At 52.2% G+C, this 25511-nt stretch overlaps 11 protein-coding genes and 2 non-coding genes across 13 annotated transcripts; 9 read left to right on the top strand and 4 right to left on the bottom strand.

The window, feature by feature from the left end:
* Positions 1-68: 68 nt before the first annotated feature.
* Positions 69-1693, bottom strand: BO82DRAFT_394420 (SRR1 family protein; the record flags this gene model as incomplete). Its single annotated transcript, XM_025638737.1, has 3 exons — positions 1073-1693; positions 331-909; positions 69-255 (listed from the first exon to the last, which is right to left on the bottom strand). The coding sequence occupies exons 1-3, from the start codon at positions 1378-1380 to the stop codon at positions 69-71; spliced, it is 1074 nt and encodes a 357-aa protein (XP_025488923.1). The 5' UTR covers positions 1381-1693.
* Positions 1694-2292: 599 nt separating this feature from the next.
* Positions 2293-5580, bottom strand: BO82DRAFT_434767 (uncharacterized protein; the record flags this gene model as incomplete). Its single annotated transcript, XM_025640964.1, has 8 exons — positions 2293-2717; positions 2771-4110; positions 4161-4862; positions 4915-5161; positions 5214-5296; positions 5344-5379; positions 5432-5517; positions 5576-5580. The coding sequence occupies 8 exons, from the start codon at positions 5578-5580 to the stop codon at positions 2304-2306; spliced, it is 2913 nt and encodes a 970-aa protein (XP_025488922.1). The 3' UTR covers positions 2293-2303.
* A 2060-nt stretch (positions 5581-7640) lies between these two features.
* Positions 7641-9258, top strand: BO82DRAFT_394418 (putative oxalate/formate antiporter). Its single transcript, XM_025638735.1, has 3 exons — positions 7641-8059; positions 8118-8210; positions 8269-9258. Exons 1-3 carry the CDS (start codon positions 7738-7740, stop codon positions 9174-9176), a joined length of 1323 nt encoding a protein of 440 aa, XP_025488921.1. The 5' UTR covers positions 7641-7737; the 3' UTR covers positions 9177-9258.
* Positions 9259-9349: 91 nt separating this feature from the next.
* BO82DRAFT_151725 (glycosyltransferase) lies at positions 9350-11260 on the bottom strand. The gene is made up of 2 exons (XM_025630176.1): positions 11239-11260; positions 9350-11105 (listed from the first exon to the last, which is right to left on the bottom strand). The coding sequence occupies exon 2, from the start codon at positions 10850-10852 to the stop codon at positions 9557-9559; it is 1296 nt and encodes a 431-aa protein (XP_025488920.1). The 5' UTR covers positions 10853-11105; positions 11239-11260; the 3' UTR covers positions 9350-9556.
* Positions 11261-11760: 500 nt separating this feature from the next.
* BO82DRAFT_290698 (salicylate hydroxylase) lies at positions 11761-13223 on the top strand (the record flags this gene model as incomplete). Its single annotated transcript, XM_025631698.1, has 3 exons — positions 11761-12081; positions 12141-13071; positions 13126-13223. 3 exons carry the CDS (start codon positions 11761-11763, stop codon positions 13221-13223), a joined length of 1350 nt encoding a protein of 449 aa, XP_025488919.1.
* Positions 13224-13718: 495 nt separating this feature from the next.
* BO82DRAFT_t250 lies at positions 13719-13791 on the top strand. The gene has a single exon. It is a non-coding gene; the product is annotated as a tRNA-Lys (tRNA).
* A 31-nt stretch (positions 13792-13822) lies between these two features.
* On the top strand, positions 13823-13895 carry BO82DRAFT_t251. The gene has a single exon. It is a non-coding gene; the product is annotated as a tRNA-Lys (tRNA).
* A 707-nt stretch (positions 13896-14602) lies between these two features.
* Positions 14603-15542, top strand: BO82DRAFT_357091 (flavin-dependent quinone reductase). The gene has a single exon (XM_025635920.1). It carries the CDS (start codon positions 14714-14716, stop codon positions 15305-15307), a length of 594 nt encoding a protein of 197 aa, XP_025488918.1. The 5' UTR covers positions 14603-14713; the 3' UTR covers positions 15308-15542.
* Positions 15543-16014: 472 nt separating this feature from the next.
* BO82DRAFT_357090 (uncharacterized protein) lies at positions 16015-17082 on the top strand. Its single transcript, XM_025635919.1, has one exon. The coding sequence runs from the start codon at positions 16136-16138 to the stop codon at positions 16922-16924; it is 789 nt and encodes a 262-aa protein (XP_025488917.1). The 5' UTR covers positions 16015-16135; the 3' UTR covers positions 16925-17082.
* A 44-nt stretch (positions 17083-17126) lies between these two features.
* BO82DRAFT_357089 (YukJ family protein) lies at positions 17127-18146 on the bottom strand. The gene has a single exon (XM_025635918.1). The coding sequence runs from the start codon at positions 17927-17929 to the stop codon at positions 17255-17257; it is 675 nt and encodes a 224-aa protein (XP_025488916.1). The 5' UTR covers positions 17930-18146; the 3' UTR covers positions 17127-17254.
* A 1126-nt stretch (positions 18147-19272) lies between these two features.
* Positions 19273-20398, top strand: sec11 (signal peptidase complex catalytic subunit SEC11). The gene is made up of 3 exons (XM_025635917.1): positions 19273-19490; positions 19641-19849; positions 20002-20398. The coding sequence occupies exons 1-3, from the start codon at positions 19410-19412 to the stop codon at positions 20222-20224; spliced, it is 513 nt and encodes a 170-aa protein (XP_025488915.1). The 5' UTR covers positions 19273-19409; the 3' UTR covers positions 20225-20398.
* A 2713-nt stretch (positions 20399-23111) lies between these two features.
* On the top strand, positions 23112-24323 carry BO82DRAFT_151627 (putative allergen). Its single transcript, XM_025630175.1, has one exon. It carries the CDS (start codon positions 23351-23353, stop codon positions 24158-24160), a length of 810 nt encoding a protein of 269 aa, XP_025488914.1. The 5' UTR covers positions 23112-23350; the 3' UTR covers positions 24161-24323.
* Positions 24324-24543: 220 nt separating this feature from the next.
* Positions 24544-25504, top strand: BO82DRAFT_376982 (putative short-chain oxidoreductase; the record flags this gene model as incomplete). Its single annotated transcript, XM_025637557.1, has 4 exons — positions 24544-24586; positions 24628-24823; positions 24876-25057; positions 25116-25504. 4 exons carry the CDS (start codon positions 24544-24546, stop codon positions 25502-25504), a joined length of 810 nt encoding a protein of 269 aa, XP_025488913.1.
* Between the last annotated feature and the right edge of the window lie 7 nt (positions 25505-25511).

Here is a 25511-nt window from a genome sequence, read left to right as displayed (position 1 = left end):
AGATACACCAACATCAGAGACCAGCCACCACCACCACCACCACCACCACCACCACCACCACCTCCAGATTACGCGACTGGCTGGGCAATGTTCGCGTCGCTGCCAGCGTCCGGATCATTCAAGTCGTGATACACATCTGCCATAGGGCGACGAATACACACATCCATCTTATCGAAATTGATCTCATCGTTGACAAAGTCCTGCACATGGTAGAACCGCATCATAGTGTCCAGGCGAGTGGACCAGGGGTCAAAACTGCGATAAAACCGGTTATGAGTTATGATACTCCTTCTCTGGGGCCGCGCACCTAGAAGACCAGGACACACTTACATGCGCTGTACAGGCATCCCGTTGACCTTGGTTGGATCTCTCTCATGGTCCCAGATCATCATTGCCGGCATCGCCAGGTCGGCCACAACCTGTCTCACCGGGCATTCGGGTCGGCATGAGAACACCACGGTCTCCTCATCGACAACAAGGAACCCCTCTGGATCTTGGAGCACCTGTACCCCGAACTGCCGGATGACCTCAATATCCCGCTCAAGGTACGTCTCATGCTGCACGTACACGCGGACCTCCTGTCCCGTGGCCTCGAAGTTGCGGGCGTCAAGGTACTCCTTCAGCGCGATGAGGAACGCATGCTGGTAGCGAGCACGGGAGTTGTTGGAGGGCTGGCCTTGCAAGTCGCGGGACATACTGCCGCAGTCGAACCCAATGATCTTGGTGATCCGCGGCATCTTGGGGTAATTGTCCAGCAGGTACCGGAGCAGCTGGTAGTAGGGGCTATTCCGCCAGAAGTGGAGCGTGGTGAAGAGGTTCAGCCGGACCTTCTCGAAGGCGGTGACCCGATACTCGAATCTCTCCTTGGTGATCGGATCGCGCGTGGCAACTCGGTGGGCGACGCGAATGCTGCAGGGAATGGTGTGCAGTTGATCGGGAACAACACAGCTTTCAAGCCGCTGGATGGGCATGAAACACAGACGGGGTTTCCCACTAGCATACAACGGCCACCCAAAATATTAGTGTCTGTCTCTCTCTTGCGACTGAAGCAATTTCGGGGAAGTATACACACAGCTCACGCTCATATCCATCGGCACCAATCCAGAATCTGCCAGTATTGATGATAAAGTCGACACTCGTGCCGTCTATGGCTGTGATATTGATGCTATCGCCACGTTTGCTGGCCTTCAGCTGACTATACGCATTCAGAATAGCCTCACGGGTATAGAGAGGCACCCCGAGTTTGTACAGCTGCATACATTTGAACATCTCCTGTTCATCGTTCTCTAGGCGGCGTGGCTGGCTGCTGCCAGGCGTGAGCCTAGCTACCGTGAACATGAATTGCGCTTGACTATCCTCACCGGGTAACGGCAGCGGCATTTTGAAGAACAAAAAGGGTAAGAAACCTCAACGTAGGAAGATTTGTTCTCAATAAATGCCGATACCGGAGAGAAAGATGAGACACTATTCTCACGGTACGTAGAGAGATTGATGGAGAGATTTTACAAGAACGTTAACGGAGATGGAGAGAGAGTTCAAGTGTTGCCGGTTGTTGAAGAGTCGCGCGAGAAAGATGAGAGACGTGTGTAAGGAACTACGAACACTTCCTTCTTTCCTGGTGTTCTGTGAATATGCTTGAGTTGAAATGGGGTCCACACCTTCATCTGTCCGAATTCAGCTTTGTCGAATCAAGATACTATCTATAAGCCGCCTACGGGCCCAATTCACTGACCAGTAGGCACTCGAGAACCATGTTGATGGCTTTCTCTGAGTATGACTGGAGAAACTTTGGGGAATGGAAAACCGATCATCTTACGAGTGGAACTATAAGCAACATTTTTGCAGACTTCAAGTCATTGACATATGCTGAATCGCATATATCGATATAACGGAGCGAGAGAGCTACTGTGGTTGCGACGCAAACATAATACTCGAAGTAAAATCCACACATTTATGATTTGAACTTTCATTGAACGATAACACTGCATGATATATAAAGCTATCAAAGAACAAATTACCAGAACTTTGAACGACAAGATAACAATTTACTCCTCCGATTACCCCTCTAACACCACCTCAGTCCGCTCACTCTGCTACTTACCATCAAGAATATCCGACATTCATTATCGATAGACTGAAGCATATGGCACCGCATCTCAGCATTGGCACAATCTCAGGGTTGCGACTAAGTTTGACTTTGAGACGAGAAGCAATAGTTTCAACCCGAGACCCGGCGTCGCCATTCCCATTCCGACAGATTCATTTTCACTTACTGCTGAAGCGCGCGGACTGGTCGAAGATACTTATACTGACGTGTTGGCAGGACTACCGACTCTCGGACTGTTGGGACCGCTTGTCGCTGCGCTGGGCGTCTTAAAAGCAAAACTTTCAGATGGTCCAGAGGATTCTTCGGCATTTTTCTGCGCAAACGCTTTGCCAAGCTGCCGTACCTCCTGGCTCAAATCATTTGGCTGAATGCACAGCTCAAGAAAGGCAAGCTTATCATGCTCGTCGTATGCTCTCTTGAGAGCCATTTTAAGATCTCTCTGCGTCTTGACTTGCAGGGTGAATAACGACGGATAACTTTCCATACACTCCTGCTTCTTGGTAGAATAAGGGTTGTGAGAGGACGCGTGAGGGCTTGCGGATAGAGAAGCGGCCAGCTGAGGATAGTTCCAGTTGGCGATGTAGTTATATGGCCCATCGTGGACGGCCGTCTGAGGAGGATTGGTTAGTGAATCCGAGTAAACATGAGAGCTGCGCTAAATACCTCAATCTTGTAGCCAAGATTGTTGAAGATAATGATGATCGGATTCAGATGCTGACGGACAATGGTGCTGACCTCCTGTGCCGTCATTTGAAACCCACCATCGCCGATCAGAATGATCGAACGGCCCTGTGAGCGGCCAAGCTGAGCGCCAAGTCCAGCCGGTAGTGCCCAACCAATCGAGCAGTAGGGCATTTGGATTTGGCAGTCTGTGCCGGGAGGGAGCCGTATATGATTAGCAAGAAACCAAGCCTCTCCAGCGTCACAGAGCATCGTGTCACCACTTCGCAAAATGTTTTGAATGCCGTACATAGCGTGCTCCAATGTCAAAGGAGCGTCAAGGTCTTCCGTCTGTGAAGGTTTTGCCCCCAGGGTCGGCTTTGGCCGTGGAACTGACTTGTGCTTGGATTCCATCGATGATCGGATAAGTTGTCTAACAACCGTGGCGAAGTCTACGCCTTGAATGCATGTTCCATCGGGCAGTTCGACCCAACCTTTGCCGATGCTGATCATGCGACTCTTTTCTTCGTCAATGCTGGTAAAGATACCGTGAAAGTCGCACCAATTTGCACCGACAATGAGCCAAAGATCAGAATCCATGAAGACTTTCTCTCCCTCCGGATTGGTGAGACCATTCCATAATTGGCCACAATACTGCGGGTGAGACTCAGATATGCAGCGGCCATCTGGCTGGCAGAGTACGGCACAGCCGAGTCTATCAGCTAGGGCTTCAATGTCATGCGCGGAAAGTAGACGGCGTGCAAGGCTCCCAAAGAGGAGGACGGGCTTCTCCGACTTATTCCAGGTGCCAGTGATAGAATTGACGGCTTCCTCATTTCTCGAAGTTTGAATCATTGTCTCAGGTATCTTGAATGGGGAAGGAGAGGAGCATGCAGCTCCTGCAATGTCATTGGGAATTTCAATAAAAATGGGAAGAGAAGACGCGAAACACTTGCTTATAGCGTCATCCAAGGCTTGAACGGCTGTGTTTGTCGATTGGAGACGAATAGAGGCGGCAGTGACGCCCCGATAGGCATCGAGAGCTTGGTCCCTGTTCGCTGCGCTTGGTGCATGATGCAAGAATTTCTTACTAGCTAGCATCCCTGTTGTTGGGCACCCAGAGAGGACGATGATCTTTATGTTCTGAGAGCAAGCGCCTGCCACTGCATTTAGGGCCGAAAGAGCCCCTACCACATACGGCACAACAAGAACGGCAACTTTTGCGGGCGAAGCTCTGGCGTAACCATCTGCTGCGTAACCTCCATTGAGCTCGTTACAGCACCCAATCATTCGCAGGTTGGGATTCTTGAGAATATTATCCAGAAGCACAAGGTTTGTGTCCCCTTGAAAAGGTTAGTAGAGCATTTACAGTACACTTGAGCAAGGTTCCTACCAGGCACAGCTAGGAAGTCACGGATTCCGAGCTCCTCCAAACGATACCCAATGTAAGTGCCAATGTTGAAGCTGTCTTGGTAGAATGTAGGCTTTGGGAAAGTCTTCTCAGTTCGAGTGCTTTCACTGAACGAGGGGATCTTGACTGTTTCCTGTCCCAGCAAGCTGCTTTCGTATCGTGAGCTATGTCCATTAGAATGATCCTCGGGGTCTCTTTGGTGAACGGGTTGAAGCATCTGGGGTAGTTGATCAAGTGATATAACATGAGAAGACTGATAGAAATTCTTCTCAAAGAATATTTCGATAGCCTTTTCAATCTGCTCTCTCGGACCGCCATAGGGAGACGACTTGATTTGGCCCATTCGCAGCAGCAAGTTAGACATGCCCAAACCTACTGTATTCTCTGGGGGCTTCCCCACGACAACAATAGACCCTCGAGGTCGTATATACTGAGCAGCATCTTCTAGAAGTGCTTCAGTACCCTCAATCATAATAGCCGCGTCAAGACCACCTCCGGTCAGCTTTCGGACTTCCGTAACAATGTCTGTGGATGTATTGCAGTCCACATAGAAATCAACCCGGAGTTTGTCCCTGTACAGAATCCGACCGTCACCCCCAGTGGAAATTGCAAGCACTCGACAACCATGGGCTTTAGCGTACTGGCATGCCAGTGATCCGATGCCACCCGCGGGTCCAACAACAGCTTGTACCGGTCAGTACTAACTATACCCACTTCTGATACGTTGTCGCCTTACCCAAGATGTCACCTTCCTTCACCCCGGTCTCTTCCACAGCTCTGAAGCATGTGGTTCCGGCACAGATTATAGGTGCCACTGTGTCGAGGGGATACTCCTTCGGGATGCGGACAGCATGACGTGCTTGAATGACGCAGCAAGTGCCGAAAGTACCGTCAACAGAGAAGCCCGTCATTTGAGCTTTAGGACAAGCCAAGTAGTCGGCTCGCTTGTCGGCCTCACAGACGCCACAAGTCTTGTTGACCCACTATTGCTCTGTCAGCCTTTCACAGCCGCGAAAGTCCGGGGATGGAATATACCTGCACGCCCACATGATCTCCAACTGAGATGTCTTCTACCTCACTTCCAACAGCCGTCACAATACCTGTACCCTCATGTCCCTCTTGCCTCGTGTTAGCGGGAAACAGATGAGCTGGTTAGAGAACGTACCAACGCGCTTTTCTCTTTTGATTATAGAGGGCGTTCCTGATATTCTTGAGTCAGAGAAAATTACGACGAATACAGCTGAGAGAGTCACCTTTCCATGCATGAATGTCGGAATGGCATAGACCCGAATACTCAAGTTTGACCAGAACCTCATCAGGTGCCGGCGACGGAACGCAGCTGTGGCAGACAAGAGAGTCTAATTGATCAGCGGAGATGATAGAAAAGAAGAGGGAACGACATGGCTGACTGGAAGTGAATTCGTTTCTGGCCTGAGCACCCCACATCATGTTCCATCTGGCTTTGATATAAAAAACTTAAGGGTGGTTTCCTTTCGGGAGATGACAATATAGAGCAATAGACAATGAAAGTTAACGTGCGCTGTATCAAAGTGCCACCATCAAAGCTTGGGTTCGCCCGGCGCAGGACGCACCTTTATACACCTTTCAAGATTTGATGAAGACATGGCTCAATGCAGGACTTCAAAGTCTCACGTTAGATTTGAATCAAGAAGTTGACGTTGTTGACATGTCGGTTAAGCAAGAAGGGGTAGAGGTCAGTGACGGGGAATGTCGATCACCTTCACAAAAAGGAATCCGATTACCTCATTCAGTCAGCAACTTCCTGCTCTCAGAAGGTGGGTTTCTCTCCCTACTCGGTAGGAGATCTCCACACCTCGGGATCATTTTCCAGTGTCAGCTGCACAATTATTTCCTCAGATGTAAGTTAATTCTTTCTAGCATCCCTTGCCGTTCGCAGAATCTCTCACATATCATTGTTCAAGTGCTTCTGATAGTAAATTTATGACTTGGAATACATTCCTGGACGCTTTTTTGTCTAGTGTCTCGGCACAGGAAGCCTCAATGTACGCCGTGGAGAATGAATTGCTTCGATCGATGACTACTTTCTCGCCGCATTGCAGCAAAGAAGCAGTCTCTCACTCATATCCTAAGGATCAGGATAAGCTTTAAATGACGAAAGAAATACATTCCAGAAAGAAAAACTCATGATCGCGTGGGGCGGCTGGTTTAGAGTTGGGCCAGCTCATTTTGGAGGCAATACTGTGGCTGACTTTTTACAGTGCGGCTCCTGATTGAACGTGCTGCGCGGTTGAGGATGCTCCTCTATCAATGTTCTTGTATTATACGGTGTATCTTGGGTCTTGGGTCTACCAAGCTGAGCTATCCAATGGTGTCCCTATCTACTCTTCGCCTATGGACCGATTCTATGGCTTTTTGAATCAAGAGATTCACCGAAAACATTTCAGACCCGAGTCAAATTCGAGATGCAGGGGTTCTGGATTAACCAGGAATGCTAGCGTACGTGGGTGCCCTGCATGAAGACTTATCGGTACATTCTCCAGCATTCAATCACAGATCTATGACATCTTTCCGCAGGGATCGACGCTGCATAAGGTAATCACGTTGATGGAACGGATCATCGGCATGTTCTTCAGCGCGGGAATTGAAGTGAAACAATATCCTCATCTTATGATATCGAATACGACCTTCATCACTAAGCTGCAGAGTATACCAGATTCGGTAAGCTTGACAAGAATAAAAAGGGAATTGCCGGGTTGATAACGGCCCTGTATGCCGATGGTGTTGACAACATTCCGAGGCTGCGCTAATCTCACTTCTTAGCGCCGAGAGGGTTACATTGACTCTCGGGGTGCTCAGAAAGTGCCAAGATAGAATTTGGCACATTTCTGTTCTCTTATGGCCAGAATACAGAGACTAGTTTCCAACCATATGGTAGAGTTGACGTGTTAAGCCTGCACCGAACCAGCCATCGAACGATATGAGCATAGAGGTCTCATCTGGCAACAATATCGCTCTCCCATATATTGACCGGTTGTGGGCCTTCTGAACGCTGGAAGTATACAGCTCACAATAATCTTTCCAGGTCGATCCCCTTCAGTATGTGATGTGAAATGCAACTCACAAGTGACCGTCGTGTATCAAACATGGCAACACCCATGTCTAAGCGGCGGAAATTAATATCGGAGACAGTTCCCCACATTCTTGGGAAGAAGAAGGCCCGCCGTCTCTAGCCATGTTACCGGTAGATCAGGAAGGAAGGTTCGTATGAACCTTTTTAAAGATGGAGTCGATTGTTCAAGGTTCCTAATTCCAACAAACAAAGCGGGTGTGGCGCGATGGATTCAGGTTCATGGGCGGAAACGTGCCGACCGGAGCCAGGTGTGTAGCCAATCACCTGCAGCCCGATAACTACACTATCTCATCTGCTCCACTTTGCGATAGGCCAAATTTTTTCCATTGCCAAGGGATCAATGGTAGTCATGAGGATAGGGTTTTCTCTGACTTTCGGGTCGATGAAAGCTTGAGGAGTGCATACACTTTGTGGCTTGAGTAGACACAAAGCACCGTTCTATGGAGCATGCTTGACCTCCAGGCCGAAATGTCTCATAGCTCAGATCAGGATGGAGAGGTTGCTCTGGAAAAGGGCCCATCTCAATCCGTATGTCCGCAAGGACCCTACGACGCTTCTGATGAGACTTACCCGGAAGGGGGCCTTCGTGCCTGGCTCGTGGTACTAGGGTCGTGGTGTGCGATGGTGCCTTCAATGGGCTTATTAAACACCATCTCCGTCCTGCACGCTTGGACTTCCACCCACCAGCTGTCGAATTACTCGGAATCCAGCGTCGGCTGGATTTTTGGGGTTTTCAGCTTCTTTCTTTACTTTGCGGGCGCCCAAGTGGGTACGTTTCGCTTTGCATGCCCCTGTAGCTGGAACAAAACTAATCATCTCCATCACAGGCCCCATCTTCGATAGTCGTGGACCATTGCCAGTGATCATTCCAGGGTCCATTGGACTCATCGTAGCAGTCTTCTGCTTCAGCGCTAGCACAGGTCCGCAAGATGAACAAAATCAAAGTCTGACATGTATCGCAGACTAACCTATTAGCAGAGTACTACCAAATTATGCTCTCATTCAGCGTCCTCGGCGGACTATCGTCCTGCTTGCTCTTCACACCTGCGATCTCTGCCATCGGCCATTGGTTCAATGTCCGTCGGGGTCTGGCCACTGGCATCGCATGTACAGCCGGCGGCCTGGGCGGCGTTTTCTTCCCGCTAATCATCCTCTACGTCGCGCCACATCTTGGTTTCGCGTGGGCGCTACGCATCATCGGGATCATCTGCTTCGTGCTGTGCGGGCTGGCATGCCTGCTCCTCAAGACCCGCCTGAAGCCCGACCCGAGTCGCCACATGGCCATCGACATTCACGCCCTCCGCGAACCCAACTACGCTCTCACGACCCTGGCCGTCTGGCTGGTAGAGTTTGCGGTGTTTGTTCCGTACACCTATCTGTGCTCCTACGGCCTCTCCGCTAACCTCGGCGAATCCATGGCCTATAAGCTCTGCGTATTCCTCAACGTGGGCGCCATCCCCGGCCGTGCCTTTCCCGGGTTACTGGCCGACCGGATTGGCCGGTTTAACGTCATGGCCCTCACGGCGCTTGTCTGCAGCATCTTCACCCTATCTCTCTGGTACAAAGCCGGCACCAGCGAGGCCGCGATCATCGCGTATTCGGTCTTGTTCGGGTTCTGGAGCGGGGCCGCCATCAGCCTAACCCCGGTGTGCATCGCGCAGGTTTGCCGGACCGAGGACATTGGAAAGAGGAATGGAACGACGTTCACCCTCGTCAGCTTTGGGACCCTCACTGCCATCCCGATTGCCGGAGCGATCCAGGAGAGCAACGGCGGGAACTTTGGGGGACTAATCATCTTCGGGGGCGTGCTTTATCTGGCGGCGTGTGCGGCGTTTGTGATTGCCAGAGGGGTGGCAGGCGGCTGGGCGTTGAGGATAAAATTCTAAGCGATGGGCCACTTTATAGAATTTTCTTGTCGCTGACTGACCACGGGGCCCAGTTATAGATAGCTTCCGTTCAGGATAATAGACTCAAAACATTCTGCTTCCACACTACATCAGTCCGTCAGCCCGAATTGCGGCTCCGCCTGGGGGCTCGTATTGTGAGAGTTTGCAGGCATATGAGCTCAGAAATCGTTATATTTATCTCCTGCCACTTCTGAAGCTGAGATGAGGGCAGTGGTGGCATAATTGACATTTATCATGTACGACCTTATACAATCTAGCAGTTTAAAACAATCATTCGCATCGCGACCAGGTCACCAATCTAGTCATGTCTATGGCTCTATCGGAAACAAACATAGTTAAAGCTCGACCAACCATCCCGACTACACACCCCTCAACAACGGACCCCTCTTGATCGGCTCCAGATTCGTGAACTCCAGCGTCGGCGGAAGCGCATCCTGGTTCCAGTACACGACCGCATGGCGCAGCAGATGCGCGTACGTCCCGGGGACGATATCGGAGCCGTCGTGCTTCCTCCACAGCGACCCCAGCGTCTCCTTGTACACCCGCAAGATCAATCCGTGGGCGAGCTTGAACCCGAAACTCCGCGTGAGACAGCCCTCCACGATCTCGCGCGCCTGCTTCTGCTCCGCCGTCTCGGCCTCGCCTGGCGCCGGCAGCGGGAGCGACATCAACTCGAACGCCTTGCGCCCGTCCCATTCGGTGAAGACGTTGATCAGCTGGGATCCTTCCATGAAGTCGATCCCGTAGAGGTGGTCGCGGATATATTCCGGCCCGTTCCAGCCGCCGCCGCCGTCCTCCTCCTCGTCGTCGTCCACGAGCCCCATGACCATCGATACCACCTGGCCCTGGATGATGTAATCCGTCAATAACCTACTGCTCTCCTTCTCGTCAAAGATCCTGCTGCCCCCGTCCTCCCCCTTCTCCTCGATTTTGAACGAACCCCCCATCAACGGCACCCCCCTCAACAAGGGACTCGCATGCATGCCGTCCGTGGACGTTTTCCCCTCCCACAACTTCAGCAGCAGCTTGTGACACCGCAGGAAGAGCGGGTTGTCTTTTCCCGCTGCGAGGAAGTAGTTCGTCAGGCCGCGTTCGTCGGGAAGGCCCGTGAAATAGGAGAGGACCTCGAACGGCGAAGCGGGGTTTGCGATCGTCTCGTTCCAGAGCCGGTCCAGATCGCCGATCTGGATCATCCCCACGTCGGCGTAGATCCCGCCGTACCGCAGGAGGAGCGGGAAGCGAACGAGGTCCGACGTGTGCTGCGGCGCATAGGTACCGCCGATGGTGCCGTCGGCGAAGGCGCGCGGGAAGAGGCTCGGGTCCGTGACGTCGAGGTACTCGCGCACGTTGTCGCAGTCGAGTACGCGGATCGTCCAGCCGAGCTTGGAAAGGCGGCGGTGCCATGCCCGCACGTTGCGCTGGGTGTATGCATGCATGTTCCGGTAACCGCTCGTCCAAAAGAACCAGATGTTCTTCTCGTTGCTCACGGGCTTTGCATGGGTGATGTCGTGGTCGATCTGGGAGTCGTCACGGAGATCTAAGAGGTGGTGGGGAATGGCGTGCATCCCTACTGGTGGGGAGTATAAAGTATCGGATCCCATGGTGGATAGTAGATGGTTGGTTTGGAAGGAGGTAGTGGCAATGTTAGCGTGCATTGGTTTGGATATTTTGAGACCTTTTCAAAGGAGGAAGATGCTTGGCAGATGATGCTTATTATCTTTCTGCTTGTGCGCTCGAAGCTTCTTTGAGGCTGTGGTTTGTTGACATGGTAACATTTGCGGCATGGTGGTAAGTATTTATCTCGATATGCTCTGTGGGGATCTGATCTTATCCGGCGGATAAGAAACGCTAAGCGCATGGGCGGCGGCGTGGCTGACACATGAGTCATGCTCGCTCATCCTTGCTCATCTGTGCCAAGTTGGTCAAGGGATTAGCCTGGCATGATTCTGGAGCCTTGTTCTTGTGACAGATCATTTTGTGCAATGCCGAATTAGCATGGAATTGGGGACTAATTTTGAGCACTCATCAAGGGGCTCCGTACTCCGCAGATGCGCAAGATCCCCACAGTCAATTGGATGAATGGGCTATGGTGGCAACAACACCTCGGCATACCCAAGCGGTAAGCATAATCTGATATATTGACATACTCGCCTTCTATGCTGCCATACGATACTAACAGACTCATGCAAGATCGTTGCAACCTATGGACACTTGAGCCCGGCCCGATATTGGAACGCGGCGAAGCTGCCGAGCTCAGTCCCGGCCCTTCGCGGCCCCACTCCCTGCTGCCGTTTTCAGCAGTTCATGAGCCTGGTGGTTCTCACTTATTCTTGGATTTCCATGGATATCTTTACTGCGATGAAGAACCGTGCCCGTAGACCCCGCGTCATGCTTGGTATAGCTCGTCGAGGCTGCCCCACAATAGACTCAAGCGCATCCAAATTCATGTCGTCATCAATGACATCGCGAGATACAACCGCAACGCGTAGCATATAAAAGCGACGACGAATATGTTCGCAAACATGGTCCCATTGAACAGAATCAATAAACAAGTATCACCATAATGGACAGTTTCCAAGACGACTTTTCCTGGTCTTTCAAGGCAAAGCACCCCTTTAAGGTGATTGTGGTGGGTGCCGGCATCGCCGGGTTGACGGTTGCGTTGGGTTTGAAGAAGGCTGGACATGAAGTCCTGATCCTGGAACGAGTACATGAGATCGCAGAGGTGGGCGCAGGCATTCAAGTTGCTCCGAATGCTGCGCGGATACTGGGACGGCTTGGTCTTCTCGACGAAGTCATGGAGAAGTCGAATGTGCTGGAGCAGAACTCCCTGCGCCGATACGCCAACAATGAGGAACTTGGAACTGCACCTCTAATGCCTCAGGTATAAACCACCTCCATCTAATATGACATTGGTTACCTGTCCTGCTAAACGCATCGTAGGTCGGTCAAAAATACCATGCGCCACTTGCAGTAATCCATCGAGGGGATCTCCAGCGCATTCTTCTCGACGGGGTTCGGGACGCGAACATCGAGTTGCGCACCAGTTCCCGGGTCGTCCGAGCGGTTGACGACTTCGAAGCCACCGTTCAGCTCGAATCGGGCGAGTGGATCTCTGGAGATGTGGTGATTGCTGCGGACGGGATCAAGTCCGATCTGCGCCATCAGATCGCATCCCACCATGGTGTCAGAGACACCTGCGAGCCCACCGGTGATGCGGCGTACCGCATTCTGATCCCCAAAGACAAGCTGCAGGGCGACCAGCGCGCCCTGGAGCTTCTGAACCACAACGTCGGAATGCGTTGGATGGGCCCTGGAGGACACATCATGGCGTACCCTATCAAGAATAACACCGTGTATAACATGGTACTGCTCCACCCGCAGAAGCCGGGGGCTTCCAACGAAGAGAGTTGGACCAGCAAAGGCGACAAGCAGGAGATGATCTCCTTCTACAGCAAGTGGAATAATTTGGTCCGAAATCTCTTGAGTTATGTTCCGGACGGCGAGGTCATGGAGTGGACTCTGAACTCGCACTTCCCCCTCCCCTCGTGGGTGGAAAACAAATGCGTTTTGATGGGCGATGCGTGTCACCCAATGCTGCCGTATGTGGCCCAGGGTGCTGCGCAGGCAATCGAGGATGCTGGGGTGCTTGTGTGCGCTCTGTCCATGACCGAGTCGGTTCCCAAGGCATTGGCAGTCTATGAGCTGGTACGCAAGGACCGTGCCGAGCGCATCCAGAAGAGCGCCGCAGTGACGAGAAAGGCGCTGCACCTGCCCGATGGGGAGGTGCAGGTCAAGCGAGACGAGGCTATCCGAGGCTCGGGCAAGAACCCCGATCTTTGGGCTGATCCCAGTTGGCAAGACTTCATGTGGGGTGTGTATCCAAATCATTCCGGCTTTGAGCTCACTTGTGCTGACCTTTCTACAGGGACGGATGTTATGAAGGACACCGTCGAGAACTGGGATGATCTGGTGGCGAAGAGTCACGGTTATCATGTACATGCGGTGCATGCAGTGGGTTATTGATGAAGCTCTCCATGGCTGATGATTGAGCTAGTGGGTATTGTTTCAATACGAAGAGTGGACCCAGGCGTACGGTATAATCAGACATTCATACATATACATGTACATATTCTTAATTCGACTTTCTTATTGGTATGATATACAGTGTGTTGACGGTCTGTTACATATGTACCACTTATTGTCATTGTCATTCTAAGTTATCATGCTTACCTGTCCTGGTATGTCGCGCAATTTACTTAGATATATATACCGCCGCAAGACAGCACAATTGCGCCGCAACAATCACGGGAATTAACCCTTTACACTGCCATACTCATCTATCCGCAAGACCAGGCCACTTGACAAGGGTAAGAGCACGCTTAGAATCTAGGTGACGTGTCTACGAAGAGGACATAGAAACAAGCACCAAGGTTAGTGAACAAGCGCACGCACCGCCAGGGCCGGATAACCTTAGCGCACGCTCTTGGCGTCATAAATCTTGATCGAGCACCCAAGGAAGCCGGGCTAGCTCAATCGGCAGAGCGTGAGACTCTTAATCTCAAGGTTGCGGGTTCAACCCCCGCGTTCGGCTATAGAATCCGATTCTTTCTTCCTTCACCCCAGCCGGGCTAGCTCAATCGGCAGAGCGTGAGACTCTTAATCTCAAGGTTGCGGGTTCAACCCCCGCGTTCGGCTTAATCGGTTCTTTTTTTGCCCATTGGCCTTTGCTCGATGTGCGAAGTCAACCGCTGGCTTGGTGGTTGCTCGTACCTCATGCAGACTTGAAATCGTGGTGCAGTTTAGTGCCGTATTCCGGCGAAGGGGTTCGTCACAGGATCGTTGAGGTATATCTGACTGAAAAGGAAGCGGACGTGTAACCATACATGGAATGCCATTGGAATAATAGAGACCGGCAGACCGATGGCACTTTCGTGCTCCGTGTGACTAGGACCAGGGCCCCATCTCCGGGAGTACAGCTCTTCTGGGTGATGCCTGTATCACCTATCATGAGCCGAGTCAGTCACTGTATATCATGCGATCACGTCAGGTTTCCCAAGGATATGTACTGTACCGCCACATCAATCTGTCTATAAGCCGAGAAAAGGAAGGTTTCAGCTTAGGGCACAAAAGGTAGAAGCCATGGCGAAGGTGGAGGGAAGCTGGTGGAAGCGGGTGAGTTGGAGGGGGAATGGACACCTCTCCTCAGTCCCGAGCCGATAAGTTAGCCATCCCCACTGTAGTTGAGCACAGGCCCAGTCTAAATTGACCAGCCGTCGGTCTTTCGGGCAGAGCACCTCCGCGGCCCCGCGGCTTCTACTTCCCAAATCGGAAACAAACCTCTAAATTCTCTAGAAGGGTATAATGGTATATAAATCACGAAATCTCAAGCCTAGATGAATCTGTAGCATACAAACAATCAAATTCACCCCACCAAGAGGCATTCTGTGTACCTCCAAACGAAGCACACCCTTCAACCTCACCCCCCCGACAAATCCTAGAAAGCAGAATCAACCATGCCAACCACCGGCCTCATCGTATGCAGCACACGTTCACCCCGTGCCGGCCTTCAAATAAGCACCTTCATCCACGAGACCATCAAGCATGCACATCCACAAGCAAGCATCACAGTCATTGATCTCGCGGAGTGGAGCCTGCCACTATATAATGAGCCGGGGATCCCGTCGCGTATCACATCAGCTGAGGGTTACATGCACGAGCACACCAAGGCCTGGTCGCGGGAGATTTCGCGCTACGATTCATTCATCTTCGTCACACCCCAGTACAACTGGGGGTACCCTGCGAGTCTTAAGAATGCGATCGACTACCTCTTCAATGAATGGAAGGGGAAGCCGGCGATGGTTGTCAGCTATGGCGGTCATGGGGGTGGCAAAGCCGCGGCGCAGTTGCAGCAGGTGCTGCAGGGATTGAGAATGGTGCCCCTGGAGAGCACTGTGGGATTGACATTCCCCGAGAAAGAGATCATGGCACGCGCCGCGATGGGGGAGGATCTGGGGTTGGGAGGAGAGGGAGGATTCTGGGCCGGAGAGAAGGAAGAAATCCAGCGCTTGTTCGGGGAATTGGTGGGAGTTGTGGAAAAGTCGAGTTGATTGTGTCATCAATTGTCTGACAGGCGGTGTATGCCCATGATTGACGCGTTCAGGTTGTCCTTTCTTCCCTTCTTCTTTTTGCTTTCTAGCTCACATACATCTGACTGCCTCTTATAAAGGTGTTCCCCGGTGTTCCTGAGTCACAGACTTTTGCGTTATGCGTCTTGCGCAGGCGGAGCTCTTCAAGCCGCAAGAACCATATTCAATTGTCATTGATAAATCAACCCAATGATCTACTCAATCTTGCTAGACTACAGTCTCATACTTCTCTTATTGCCCCTGGCGACAGGTCTTCCATCTAGTATCAATACTGCCAGAGGACATACGAAACCATACGATGTCTGCATCCTAGGCGGCGGAGCCACCGGCGCATACGCCGCCGTTCGCCTCCAGGATCGCGGAAAGCGGGTGGTGGTGATCGAGCAGAACAGCCAGCTCGGTGGCCACACGGAAACCTACTACCTCCCCAACGGTAGCCACGTCGACTACGGCGTCCAGGGTGTCTTCGATGACAAACTCAGCAGAAAGTTCTTCTCGCGCCTGGGGGTCAAATGGCACCGTGTCCTCCCCAGCTTCCAAGGAGAGGACTTTGTGGACTTCACCACCGGTCGAATGGCGGAGTCGCCAGTCGGCCTCGTCCGGTCCCTGCTTGCGCTCGTCCGATTTCGATTGGCACTTCGAAAGTTCCCCTTCCTTGACAAGGGCCTCTACGATTTTCCGGATCCAGTCCCGGAAGCCGTCTTTCGCCCGTTGCGAAAGTTCATCGAAGAGAACTCACTCGAGGACGTGATACCAATGCTGTTCTTCTGGGCGCACGGAGTCGGGAACATGCTCGACATGCCGGCACTTTACACCTTCCAGAACTTCGGCGTGTCACATATTTCCGCCGTCCTCGGCGGGTACATCACCCCGGAGAAGGGGATGTACGAGTTGTATCGGGCAGCGGCCAGAGTTCTTCATAACGTGCGTTACCAGACCAAAGTTGTCGAGGCCAAACGCTCCGACTCCGGCGTCACGCTCACCGTTCAGCACCTCAACGGCACCCGGGACACCATCGAAGCCGGGCAGCTCCTTGTGACCCACCCACCAACCGTGGAGAAGCTCCGAGGCTTTGATCTCACTTCCGAAGAGAGCGACCTCTTCAGCAAGTGGTCCTGGCGCAACTACTACGTGGCGGTGACCAGCAACAGCGGCATTCCGGACGGCCGATACGTGACCAACACCAACCCCCGCACGGGGCCGGGATTCCTTCCCGAGATGCCCTTTGAGTCCCTGATCCAGTACATGGGGGTGCCGGGTCACCCCACCACCAAGATCGTGGGGCCGATGAATTTCACCGCGGAGGACGCCAAGCAGCTCATCGGGTCGGATTTCGCTCGCATGAAGACCGCAGGCACGTATTCGATCCGAGAGCCCGAGGTCGTCGCGTTCGCGGATCATTCCCCGACGACCATGATGGTTTCTCCGGAGGACATCCAGTCGGGATTCTATCGCCGGCTGTATGCGCTGCAGGGTCAAAGGAGCACCTTTTACACGGGGTTGACCTTCTGTTCGGACTATTCCTCGCTCCTCTGGGCGTTTACGGACACGATCCTTGAGAGAATGCAGCAGGGATAAGCGGATCACTGTGGCTTTGGTGCTGTGGGCTGCACCTTATTTTCTGTTTACTAGAACGTTGATACTGATGTACAAGCTTCTGCAGGGGCCGTTGATGGACTGTCTTCACAGTTGATACACCGAGACCTCCTCCACTTCTTGAGATGATTAGTCAATTACTGATGCCCTATCCGATCACTGATAGTCTTTACTGTATTTCTTGCTTGCCTTGAAATTGGATTATATTGAAACTGATGCTATCTTCGAAGCGCACGATCAACCTATTAAATCAATCTGTGATGTGACACACGTAACACCTCATTGCCCCTCACCCCGAAACCAGCCCCGCGCCTACTGACCCAGAATCGTAGCCAACGACTGGCTATCGCTCTCAGGCTCACCCTTGTCATCTGTGGGGATCTTCTGGGACGCAAAGGCCAAGAAGATCGCCTCCCAATGCCCATCATCGAACCGGAACAACAGGGCCCCGTCTTCATAGATCCCGTTGGTGTAGCCCTCGCTGCCCTGGTTCATGTGGATATCGTGGATCCCCGAGCCATACGAGGAGCCGAAGATGTAGATGGTCGCCTTCTGGTCGATCGCATCCGTCAGGATGGGTTCTACCTGGTCGAGGATGTCTTGATCGCCGTCCGCCCCGAGAACCGTGCCAGCATCAATGTCCACCAGCCCCTTGGTGCGGACAAAGTCCAGCCCCTGGATGCTGGTTGAAGCCTCGCGACGCCGGCGCGACTGGCTGTGCACGGAGCTGGTGAGAAGGTGGAAGCCCTGGTCCAGGCTGCCAAGCTGTTCGGTGATGGTGTGGGTGAAGTTGCGGTCGAACCAGTAGACGAGGCGACTATCCGTATCGGTGGACTTGACGTTGATGGCGGCCTCAAGCTGCTTGCGGGAGGAAGTGTCATCCTTGAAATAGAGGTAGATGTGAGGGGACTTGGGATCCTCGGCGTCGGTCTGAGCCTCGTAGCGGGTGGGCTGGCCGATCCAGACGCCGTAGTGGGAGATGGTCATTATGGAGAGTTTGACGGTGAAATGCTTGCTGATAGTGAATATAGGAAGGTCTGATCCAATTGAGGGGGATCTGGGAAAAGGAGCAAGGCTCAGGCTGACAGTGGCAGGGTAGCCTACTTAACTTGTTGATTCAGCTTAGTTGGAAGCCTGGGAGCTTCGTCCTACCTCTCGCCTATCGCTCCCACCTCCGTCATCGGCACGGCTTGCATTGCAAGATCGGCAAACGCTGGTCTGGACTCGGATGGCGAGTGACAGCAACTGATAAGCCAACCCAGAGAGCTGCGCCCCGCACGTGCCATGCTTAGCGTGCTTGACACTTCTTCAGCTCGCCTTGTTTGGCGCATCCGACTGCGTCATTGGGCAGGTTTCGGTCACGCCGATCTAGTCTCTAGCTTGTTTAGCTCTAATTCATGTGGCAGCGCATTGATGAGAGTGGCAGTTGTTTTCTCCTCAGGGCTTCATATAACTGTGCCTACCGAAGGGCTGGCTGATTGAATAATTCATTCCAGGGTATTGTTGAACTAAGCAGATCGGGTATAACAATCAACTCCATTGTTTATTGATAAGTAAACAGAAGAATGATGGGTTAATAGTACAACCAGTCGGTAATAATGCTTCATTGAAGGTGAGTGCCGTTGGGCCAGGGAAGAAGCCAATAGCCGAGACAATGGCAGAATATCTAGTAACTGGACTAGAGAAAGTGGTATATCCCTCCACCTACATATGGCGTGACAATGCATTCGTGTTATTCTCAACCCCTAGGATAACCTGCCTGCTCTTTCTCACGGAGGAGCTGGTGATACTGGTGTATGCGTACGCACTGAGGAAGATGGTATGGGCGAATTGCTTTTACATGCTATAAATTCCGGACTGTCACATATCAGAGGAGTCGGGTGGAGGTACTATATATTAACATCATGAGTGACTACCATCTTTCTCAGGGGCATTTAGGAAAATCCCGTCCATAGGTAGGAGATTGCTGCTCCTTATTACCCTGCTGCGGGTAAACTTCTTGGTTTTCAAACCCGGCATATGGGATGCTAAGTGTCTTTCCATTTATCTGCATGCGCCATATAGCTGAACATACTAGTTAACGAGGCTTCAATTTCTTCCAATATGCACCAAAAAATCTCAGTCTTCAACATCGTAATCTTCATGCACTCAGCACTGTTCATATAAGCTGAGAAAAGCCCCGTAAGATACCCCGAAACGAATAGCACAGCCAGCATTCCCTCTAAACCTCTAAACCATATCCGGAAGAGTCCAATCACATGACCAAGCCCGGCGAAGCCGCCGCGCCGCTGCTGACACATGCAAATCAACATCATCGGCACCCGCCCGCCCGCGCTATCAACAAAGAAGGCCACCTGTTAGCCAAATCAACATCAAATATATCGGGGGGGAGAAAAAGTCCACCCACATCACGACCACCCCTCACCCCTAGCCTCTACACACGAGACCTCAACGCCCCACGGCAATCATGCTCTCCGGCATTCAAAATGTCCGGCAAACCGCCGCCCAGATCCTGAATTTCGGGCTGGTGCTTAGCACCGCCTTTATGGTACGTTTCCCGCGCGCGGGTTTTCGCAAGGGTCGGTCGCAGCTAGCTAGCTGCGCGCGAACCGCAGCAGCTTGATTATGGATCTACCCTACAACAATTGACAATAGGGGGCTTTTTTGCTGACGACGGCGACCACCCAAAACCAAACAGATGTGGAAAGGTCTCTCCGTGCTCACCAACTCCCCCAGCCCGATCGTCGTCGTCCTCAGCGGCTCAATGGAGCCGGCCTTTCAGCGCGGCGACCTCCTCTTCCTCCGGAACAACCAGCCCATGCTGAACGTGGGGGAGATCGTGGTGTATCAGGTGAAAGATAAGGAGATTCCGATCGTACATCGGGTGGTGCGACAGTTTGGTGATGAGTGGGTTTCGTCCTTTGTTTTCTTTTCGTTCTCTGCTTTGATTTCTGGGTGGGAAGGTATATGCATCCATGATACAGGATGCAGCAGGGTGGAGGTTGAGATGAGGTGAAAATCAAAGGCATCAGGCTAATTCGGGGTGTGAATGTGCGCAGATCCAACTCGAAACTTCTCACAAAGGGTGACAACAACATCGCCGATGATACGGAACTCTACGCGCGTGGGCAGGATTACCTCGACCGCGATGATGTCGTTGGCAGTGTGTTTGGGTACATTCCGTTTGTCGGGTACGTGACCATTCTTCTGTCGGAGCATCCGTGGTTGAAGACGGCTATGCTGGGAGTGATGGGGGTGTTGGTGTTGTTGCAGAGGGAGTAAGGTCGGGAGTTTATACAGTGTATGGGTATGGGCCGTGTTTTCTTCGAGCTTCTCAGGTTTAATGCATGCTCTTTGAGAAAGATTTCTTTTGGGTCGGAGTAGGGAAGGATGATATGTAGGAACAACATGGATGCGATGCAAGCCTCGGATCTGAGCTCACCGAGATTCAAGCGCAGATACACTTGGAAGCAGAAGTGAAATTGCGTTGTAGAAGCTATATCGCGATTGCAGCTGCAAGTAAAAAATAGAAGCTTGAACCCTTGCCCATACTGCAGTTTATCTGCCACCTTGACAAGACACCGGACCAAGTCGCCAATGCACTCGACTGTAAAGAGACAGGCCCCGATCACAAGAGCCGATAAAGCATCGATTGACCCTCTCCTGACCACATAAACCCACTCCGCAGGCCAGCAAGCTCAGTCTGTCGGATAACAGCGGAACCGAATCCTGCACTTCGGCTTCATAAATCAACGATGGCCACTCTTTGTAAGCATTTAACTCGCCCCCATTAACCCGAGCCTTGATAACACAAAGTCAAAATGGCTGTCACTTTGACAAGATGGGTACTGCATTGGATGGTCGAGTTCGACTTCCAAGTTCGCGTGGCGAGGAAAGGAACTGGGATACTGTGGATCCTCTTGATACCGAAACTCGCTATAACGAATTCCTCCATAGAACGAACTGGTTTTTCGGGTCTTTTCAGCCGTTTTCATATAAAGTGACCCCCGTATAACGAATATCTCGGTATAGCGAACGAAAGTGGCGTTCCCTATTAGTTTATTATAGCGAGGCTTCACATACCACTACAGTCGGGCATTGACCTTGATGAGATCAAATGATCACTTGATTGACTCTACTGGATCTGTCGTCGTAGGTCAAACTCGCGGGCGGGGGCACAAGGGTCCAGGGTAAGGTTGTGGACGGTTCCCGACAAAAGCCCGCGTGACGCGCTGTCGCTCCAAGCGACTCAACGCTTGCTTATAACGAGTCGACAAATGGCTTGAACTATCTAGGTAACCCTCAGTCACGGGCACATGGAGCAGGACCTCAATGCCGGCGCGTTTATTTTCTGAACGAGTTGAACTCCGGTGGCTAGATTGTCTTCGTAAGATCCTGCGTGATGCGCAAAGTCAAAGTCTAGAACCTTGAGAAGGTGGTGGAGCGGACACATAGCACAAACTTGCCTGCTGTGCAAGTACCCCGTTAGGGCACGCCAATCCCGTCAAAGTCTCATTCGCAGGGCCTGAGTTAAAAGTGGAGGAGGTACTGCACTGTGTCCCACTTGACAAAAGGAATCCAGCCAGTCTCAGTGGATTGCATGCAGTGTAGTGTGTGCATGCTGCCCTAAAACTCTTGCCCTATAGCATGGAATCAGTAGCCCCAAAGGCTCTCCCCTTCGGTATCCTTTCCTTATTCTCTTTCTCTTTCGGGAAAAATCAAACATTGGTCCAAGGAAGTAAATTATGGTCAAAGGCGTGGACCAGATGGAAGTAACCGACTGGAAATCCGCTGGCTGGGACGAGGTGCAATCTCTGGCTCATCGTCAGGTACGCGCACACCGACCATTCCATGCGTCGCGGTTACCCTAAAAGCCCCATTGCCGGAGGTGCAGTGGTATGGTAGGAGTGCGAATTTTGTGCTGGGAGAAGGGCCGGTCCCAATGGATCGGGGCTTGCATCTTGGCCTGAACAGGTAATATAATCATCTCGTCCGTGGTTGCAGAGTCACCAATCAGCTTTGTGAGCGCTTGACCCGGGCAAATATCAACTACGGATTGTACCACCATTGGTCAGTCTTGAAGAAGCTCTTTTAGATGAGTCAGCGGAGATGCACATGTTGGGCCTAGTCCACAGAGAAAAGTGGAGCAGCGGTCCCTGGCCGAGAGTCTTGAGCCGTGGCTGCAATGTTCTGCTTGCGCTTTGTTGGTCTTCGAGGGCATCTGGGTGAAGTGCGCTTTTTTTTTAGGTCTGGAAAGCACATTGTAGAAACAGTGCGACGGGAGGGCTCTTTTTGTCATCTACAGGGATGACAAAAGGACGAACTAGGGCGAAGAAGAGCGACCTGTGACCTCGAGGAATCGAGCGAAAAGACCTCGCCTAGCTGGAAAAAACAAACAGCTGTCAAGCAGCAGCAGAGGCCAGAAAGACAGATAAAAAGTGGAAACTTGAGTCCCCACTGGCAGCAAAGTCCCCGAGCCCACAGTCCATGCGAATCCTCTTGAATAATACATTGCTCTCGTGCCCCAGTCTACTTCCCAATCTTCTTCTGACTAGCGCCAGTAGAAGAATCTGTACTCGGACCCGCTCCTGGCTCTCATTCGGCTTCGCGTCTTCTTTCAAGGGAAGCAGGCGGTGCATACAAAGGCATCTTCTTGGTATTGTCTCAAGATGCCTATCCTCGCAAGGTTGATTGTCCGCCATGTTTGTGGCACGGCAAATAGAAATGAGAAGAGAGGTAATACATACCGCTGCTGTCTTCCTTCACAAATAGACCTCTGTAACTGTTCCAGTCTTTTCCCCACATCGTCGAGTCTTTCCAACCCTAACTAAATCCACGCTGTCCATCCTGCGTGGCCATTCATGCTCATAGCGTTTTTGTCCCCAGCTTTCTGCCCCACAGCCAATCGGCTTCCTGTGCTTGTCACTGCCTCTGATCCTCTCCATGGTTCCTGAATCGATTGAAGCTGACGCATTCGCTCGTCACCCTTGCCCTTTCTCTCTTCTTTTACCCGTTCCCACTCTGGGTGGCACAGTCTCCTTTCTCGGCGTTCTAAACCCAATTGTCTAGACCAGAGCCTTACCCAAGGGGATGCGGATGAGGGGCCCACAGGGTCGATTCAAGCAGGCTATTTAGAAGGGCCGATGCCCTCCTTCTTGTGCACCTACTCGTTCATCAGTCACTCTCATTTCAGTAAAGACATCAGGTCTTTTCGTTCAGTCTTTTCGTTTAGTCTTTTTGTTTAGTTACAATCGTAACTCACATTCTCTTTCAATTGTCGTCGATACTTGATTGTATCGACAGCCTTTCCTTCTTTCCGACTTCATTCGGATATAGTCCTCGCTTGACGCGTAGGAACGTTCTCTAACTCAAAAGTCCACACTCACTGTCTTCATACTGTCAGTCAGGATGCAGTTCATCACCCGCTCTCTTTTCTTGCTGGGCGCCCTCAGCACCCGCACCCTCGCTGTGCCCCAGGGCAACGAGCGTCGCCAATGGAACTGGGGTGCTTCCTCCACCACCTCCGTCGTTTCCTCCGCCACTTCGTCCTCTTCGGTCTCCTCCGACTGGACCGCCACTCCGGCTAGTGGAAGCTACTCCACCTCTGGCTTCGGTGCCAGCACCGCCTCCTACAGCTCTGGCAACACATACGAAGGCAACGTCGGCAACCCTTGGGGCAGCAACATGATCGAGGTTTCAGCCGACGAGGCTTCCTCGTACGAGTATGTGATGCAGATCTCGGGCCAAAACACTGAAGACTGGACCGTCGTCTTCTGGAACAAGTACGGCCCCAACGGCTCTATGGATGGCTGGTACGGCTACTCTGCTCTCAGCCTCACTCTGGCCGCCGGCGAGACTAAGTACGTCGCTTTCATGGAGAACTCCAATGGTGGCTTCGGTGCCGCTGCGGGCAGCAGTCTCCCCACCGACAGCTATGGTGGCTATGCGTGCACCTGGGGTGAGTTCGACTTTGGTTCCGATGCCAACAACGGCTGGTCCGGATTCGATGTCAGCGCCATCCAGGCCCAGGATGCCAGCATGACCGTCCAAGGCATGAAGATCTGCGATGCTCTGGGCGGTACCTGCTCCTCAATCACCACCGATGCCGGTACCGTTGATAACGCCTACACGTCCGCCGAGAGTGCCGTGGGTGGTATTGGAGGAAACCTGTCGAGCGGCGCGGTCCGCTTGGCCGTTACCATCGATTACAGCGGATAGTTAAAGATCGCCTGGGCTTTGCAGCTTTCTTGATCTCTCCTAGAGAGAGACCGGAGGGTCGCTGGATAGATATCAATTAGTATAGATGAAACTGTCCTGGATAGACAAAATAAAATATAGACTGTTCTGAATACTCCATCAGACTGACCCTGTCAAATGACGTAGCTGCAAGTTTCTGAGATGAAACCTCATTTCGTAGATCCCCGAGATCTGTCGGAGGACTTGTGGCGAAGCCGCTGCCACTTGACGTCGATCGCAATCGTTGCCCGAAATTCTTCGGACTCGGCAACACCATGGCAAGCGACCACCACGCATATCCTTCTGGATGCTTGATAGTCATGAATGGTACATAACTTCATTTTTTGAATTTCGAAGTGTCAATCATGTCTCAAATCTATCTCATTACCGGTTGCTCGTCGGGACTCGGTTACGAATCGCCCGCCAGGCACTCTACCGAAGCCATAAAGTTATCGCGCTTGCCCGCGATATTGCCAAGCTCGCCCCTCTGCAAGAGCTCGGCGCAGCTACGCTCACACTTGATGTGACAGCATCGCAGGAGGAATTGATTAGAACAGCAACAGCAGCTCTTGCGATTTATGGCAGCGTCGATATACTGGTGAACAATGCGGGCTACACACTCTTCGGAGCGGTAGAAGATCTCAGGTATGGTTTGATTCGGGGTAGATAAAAAGTGCCTTGTTGACCGCCCGAGTAGCTACGAGGAATGCCTCAGGGAGTTCCAGACAAATGTATTTGGGCCCATAGGTCTCACTCGTGCTCTGCTGCCACATTTTCGTCGTCGCCGTGCGGGAACGATCGTCAACATCGGTTCCCTCTGTGCATGGGAGACGTACCAGGGTGTGGGTGCCTATAGTGCTTCCAAGGCGGCTTTTCGATGTGAGCTGAGACCCCACCCCTGCTGACCACGAATAGACATTCATATTTTGCGTTCCAGATTTCACCGAGGCGCTTGGCCAAGAGAACGCCGGCACAGGCATAAGAACCCTTTTGGTCGAACCCGGCCAATTCCGTACAGATCTCCTGAACCCGCGGAACAGCACATTTGTTGAGACCAACATTCTAGAGTATCGAGACCTGACGGCTGCTTCGTTCGCAAACTTCCGCAATGCTCACGGCAAGCAACGGGGAGACCCAACAAAAGCCGTGGCCCCAATTTTGGATGTCATCCACGGCGACAACGAGGCCAGTGGCCGAGAGTGGCCGGGAGAATTGGCGCTGGGCCCAGACGCGGTGGAAACCATCCGAAGCAAATGCGAGCGCACTTTAAAGCTGTTGAATGAGTGGCAAGGTTTCTCGTCGGAGACCGACGCTGAACGTGTTTAGCTCGAGA

Source organism: Aspergillus uvarum (genome assembly GCF_003184745.1).
Source record: "Aspergillus uvarum CBS 121591 unplaced genomic scaffold BO82scaffold_53, whole genome shotgun sequence".
NCBI classification, from domain to species: Eukaryota; Fungi; Ascomycota; class Eurotiomycetes; order Eurotiales; family Aspergillaceae; genus Aspergillus; species Aspergillus uvarum.
The sequence above is the reverse complement of the archived record's forward strand: the minus strand, read 5'-3'. Positions and strand labels throughout refer to the sequence as shown.

What these genes read in the sequence shown, in the direction of transcription:
- BO82DRAFT_394418 (XM_025638735.1), top strand. Translation starts at nt 7,738, where the DNA reads ATGCTTGACCTCCAGGCCGAAATGTCTCATAGCTCAGATCAGGATGGA. An exon ending in CTTTGCGGGCGCCCAAGTGG is followed by an intron (nt 8,060 to 8,117) that starts GTACGTTTCGCT and finishes TCTCCATCACAG; the next exon opens with GCCCCATCTTCGATAGTCGT. An exon ending in CTGCTTCAGCGCTAGCACAG is followed by an intron (nt 8,211 to 8,268) that starts GTCCGCAAGATG and finishes ACCTATTAGCAG; the next exon opens with AGTACTACCAAATTATGCTC.
- BO82DRAFT_151725 (XM_025630176.1), bottom strand. Translation starts at nt 10,852, where the DNA reads ATGCACGCTAACATTGCCACTACCTCCTTCCAAACCAACCATCTACTA.
- BO82DRAFT_357091 (XM_025635920.1), top strand. Translation starts at nt 14,714, where the DNA reads ATGCCAACCACCGGCCTCATCGTATGCAGCACACGTTCACCCCGTGCC.
- BO82DRAFT_357090 (XM_025635919.1), top strand. Translation starts at nt 16,136, where the DNA reads ATGCTCGACATGCCGGCACTTTACACCTTCCAGAACTTCGGCGTGTCA.
- BO82DRAFT_357089 (XM_025635918.1), bottom strand. Translation starts at nt 17,929, where the DNA reads ATGACCATCTCCCACTACGGCGTCTGGATCGGCCAGCCCACCCGCTAC.
- sec11 (XM_025635917.1), top strand. Translation starts at nt 19,410, where the DNA reads ATGCTCTCCGGCATTCAAAATGTCCGGCAAACCGCCGCCCAGATCCTG. An exon ending in TGCTTAGCACCGCCTTTATG is followed by an intron (nt 19,491 to 19,640) that starts GTACGTTTCCCG and finishes AAAACCAAACAG; the next exon opens with ATGTGGAAAGGTCTCTCCGT. An exon ending in GTGCGACAGTTTGGTGATGA is followed by an intron (nt 19,850 to 20,001) that starts GTGGGTTTCGTC and finishes GAATGTGCGCAG; the next exon opens with ATCCAACTCGAAACTTCTCA.
- BO82DRAFT_151627 (XM_025630175.1), top strand. Translation starts at nt 23,351, where the DNA reads ATGCAGTTCATCACCCGCTCTCTTTTCTTGCTGGGCGCCCTCAGCACC.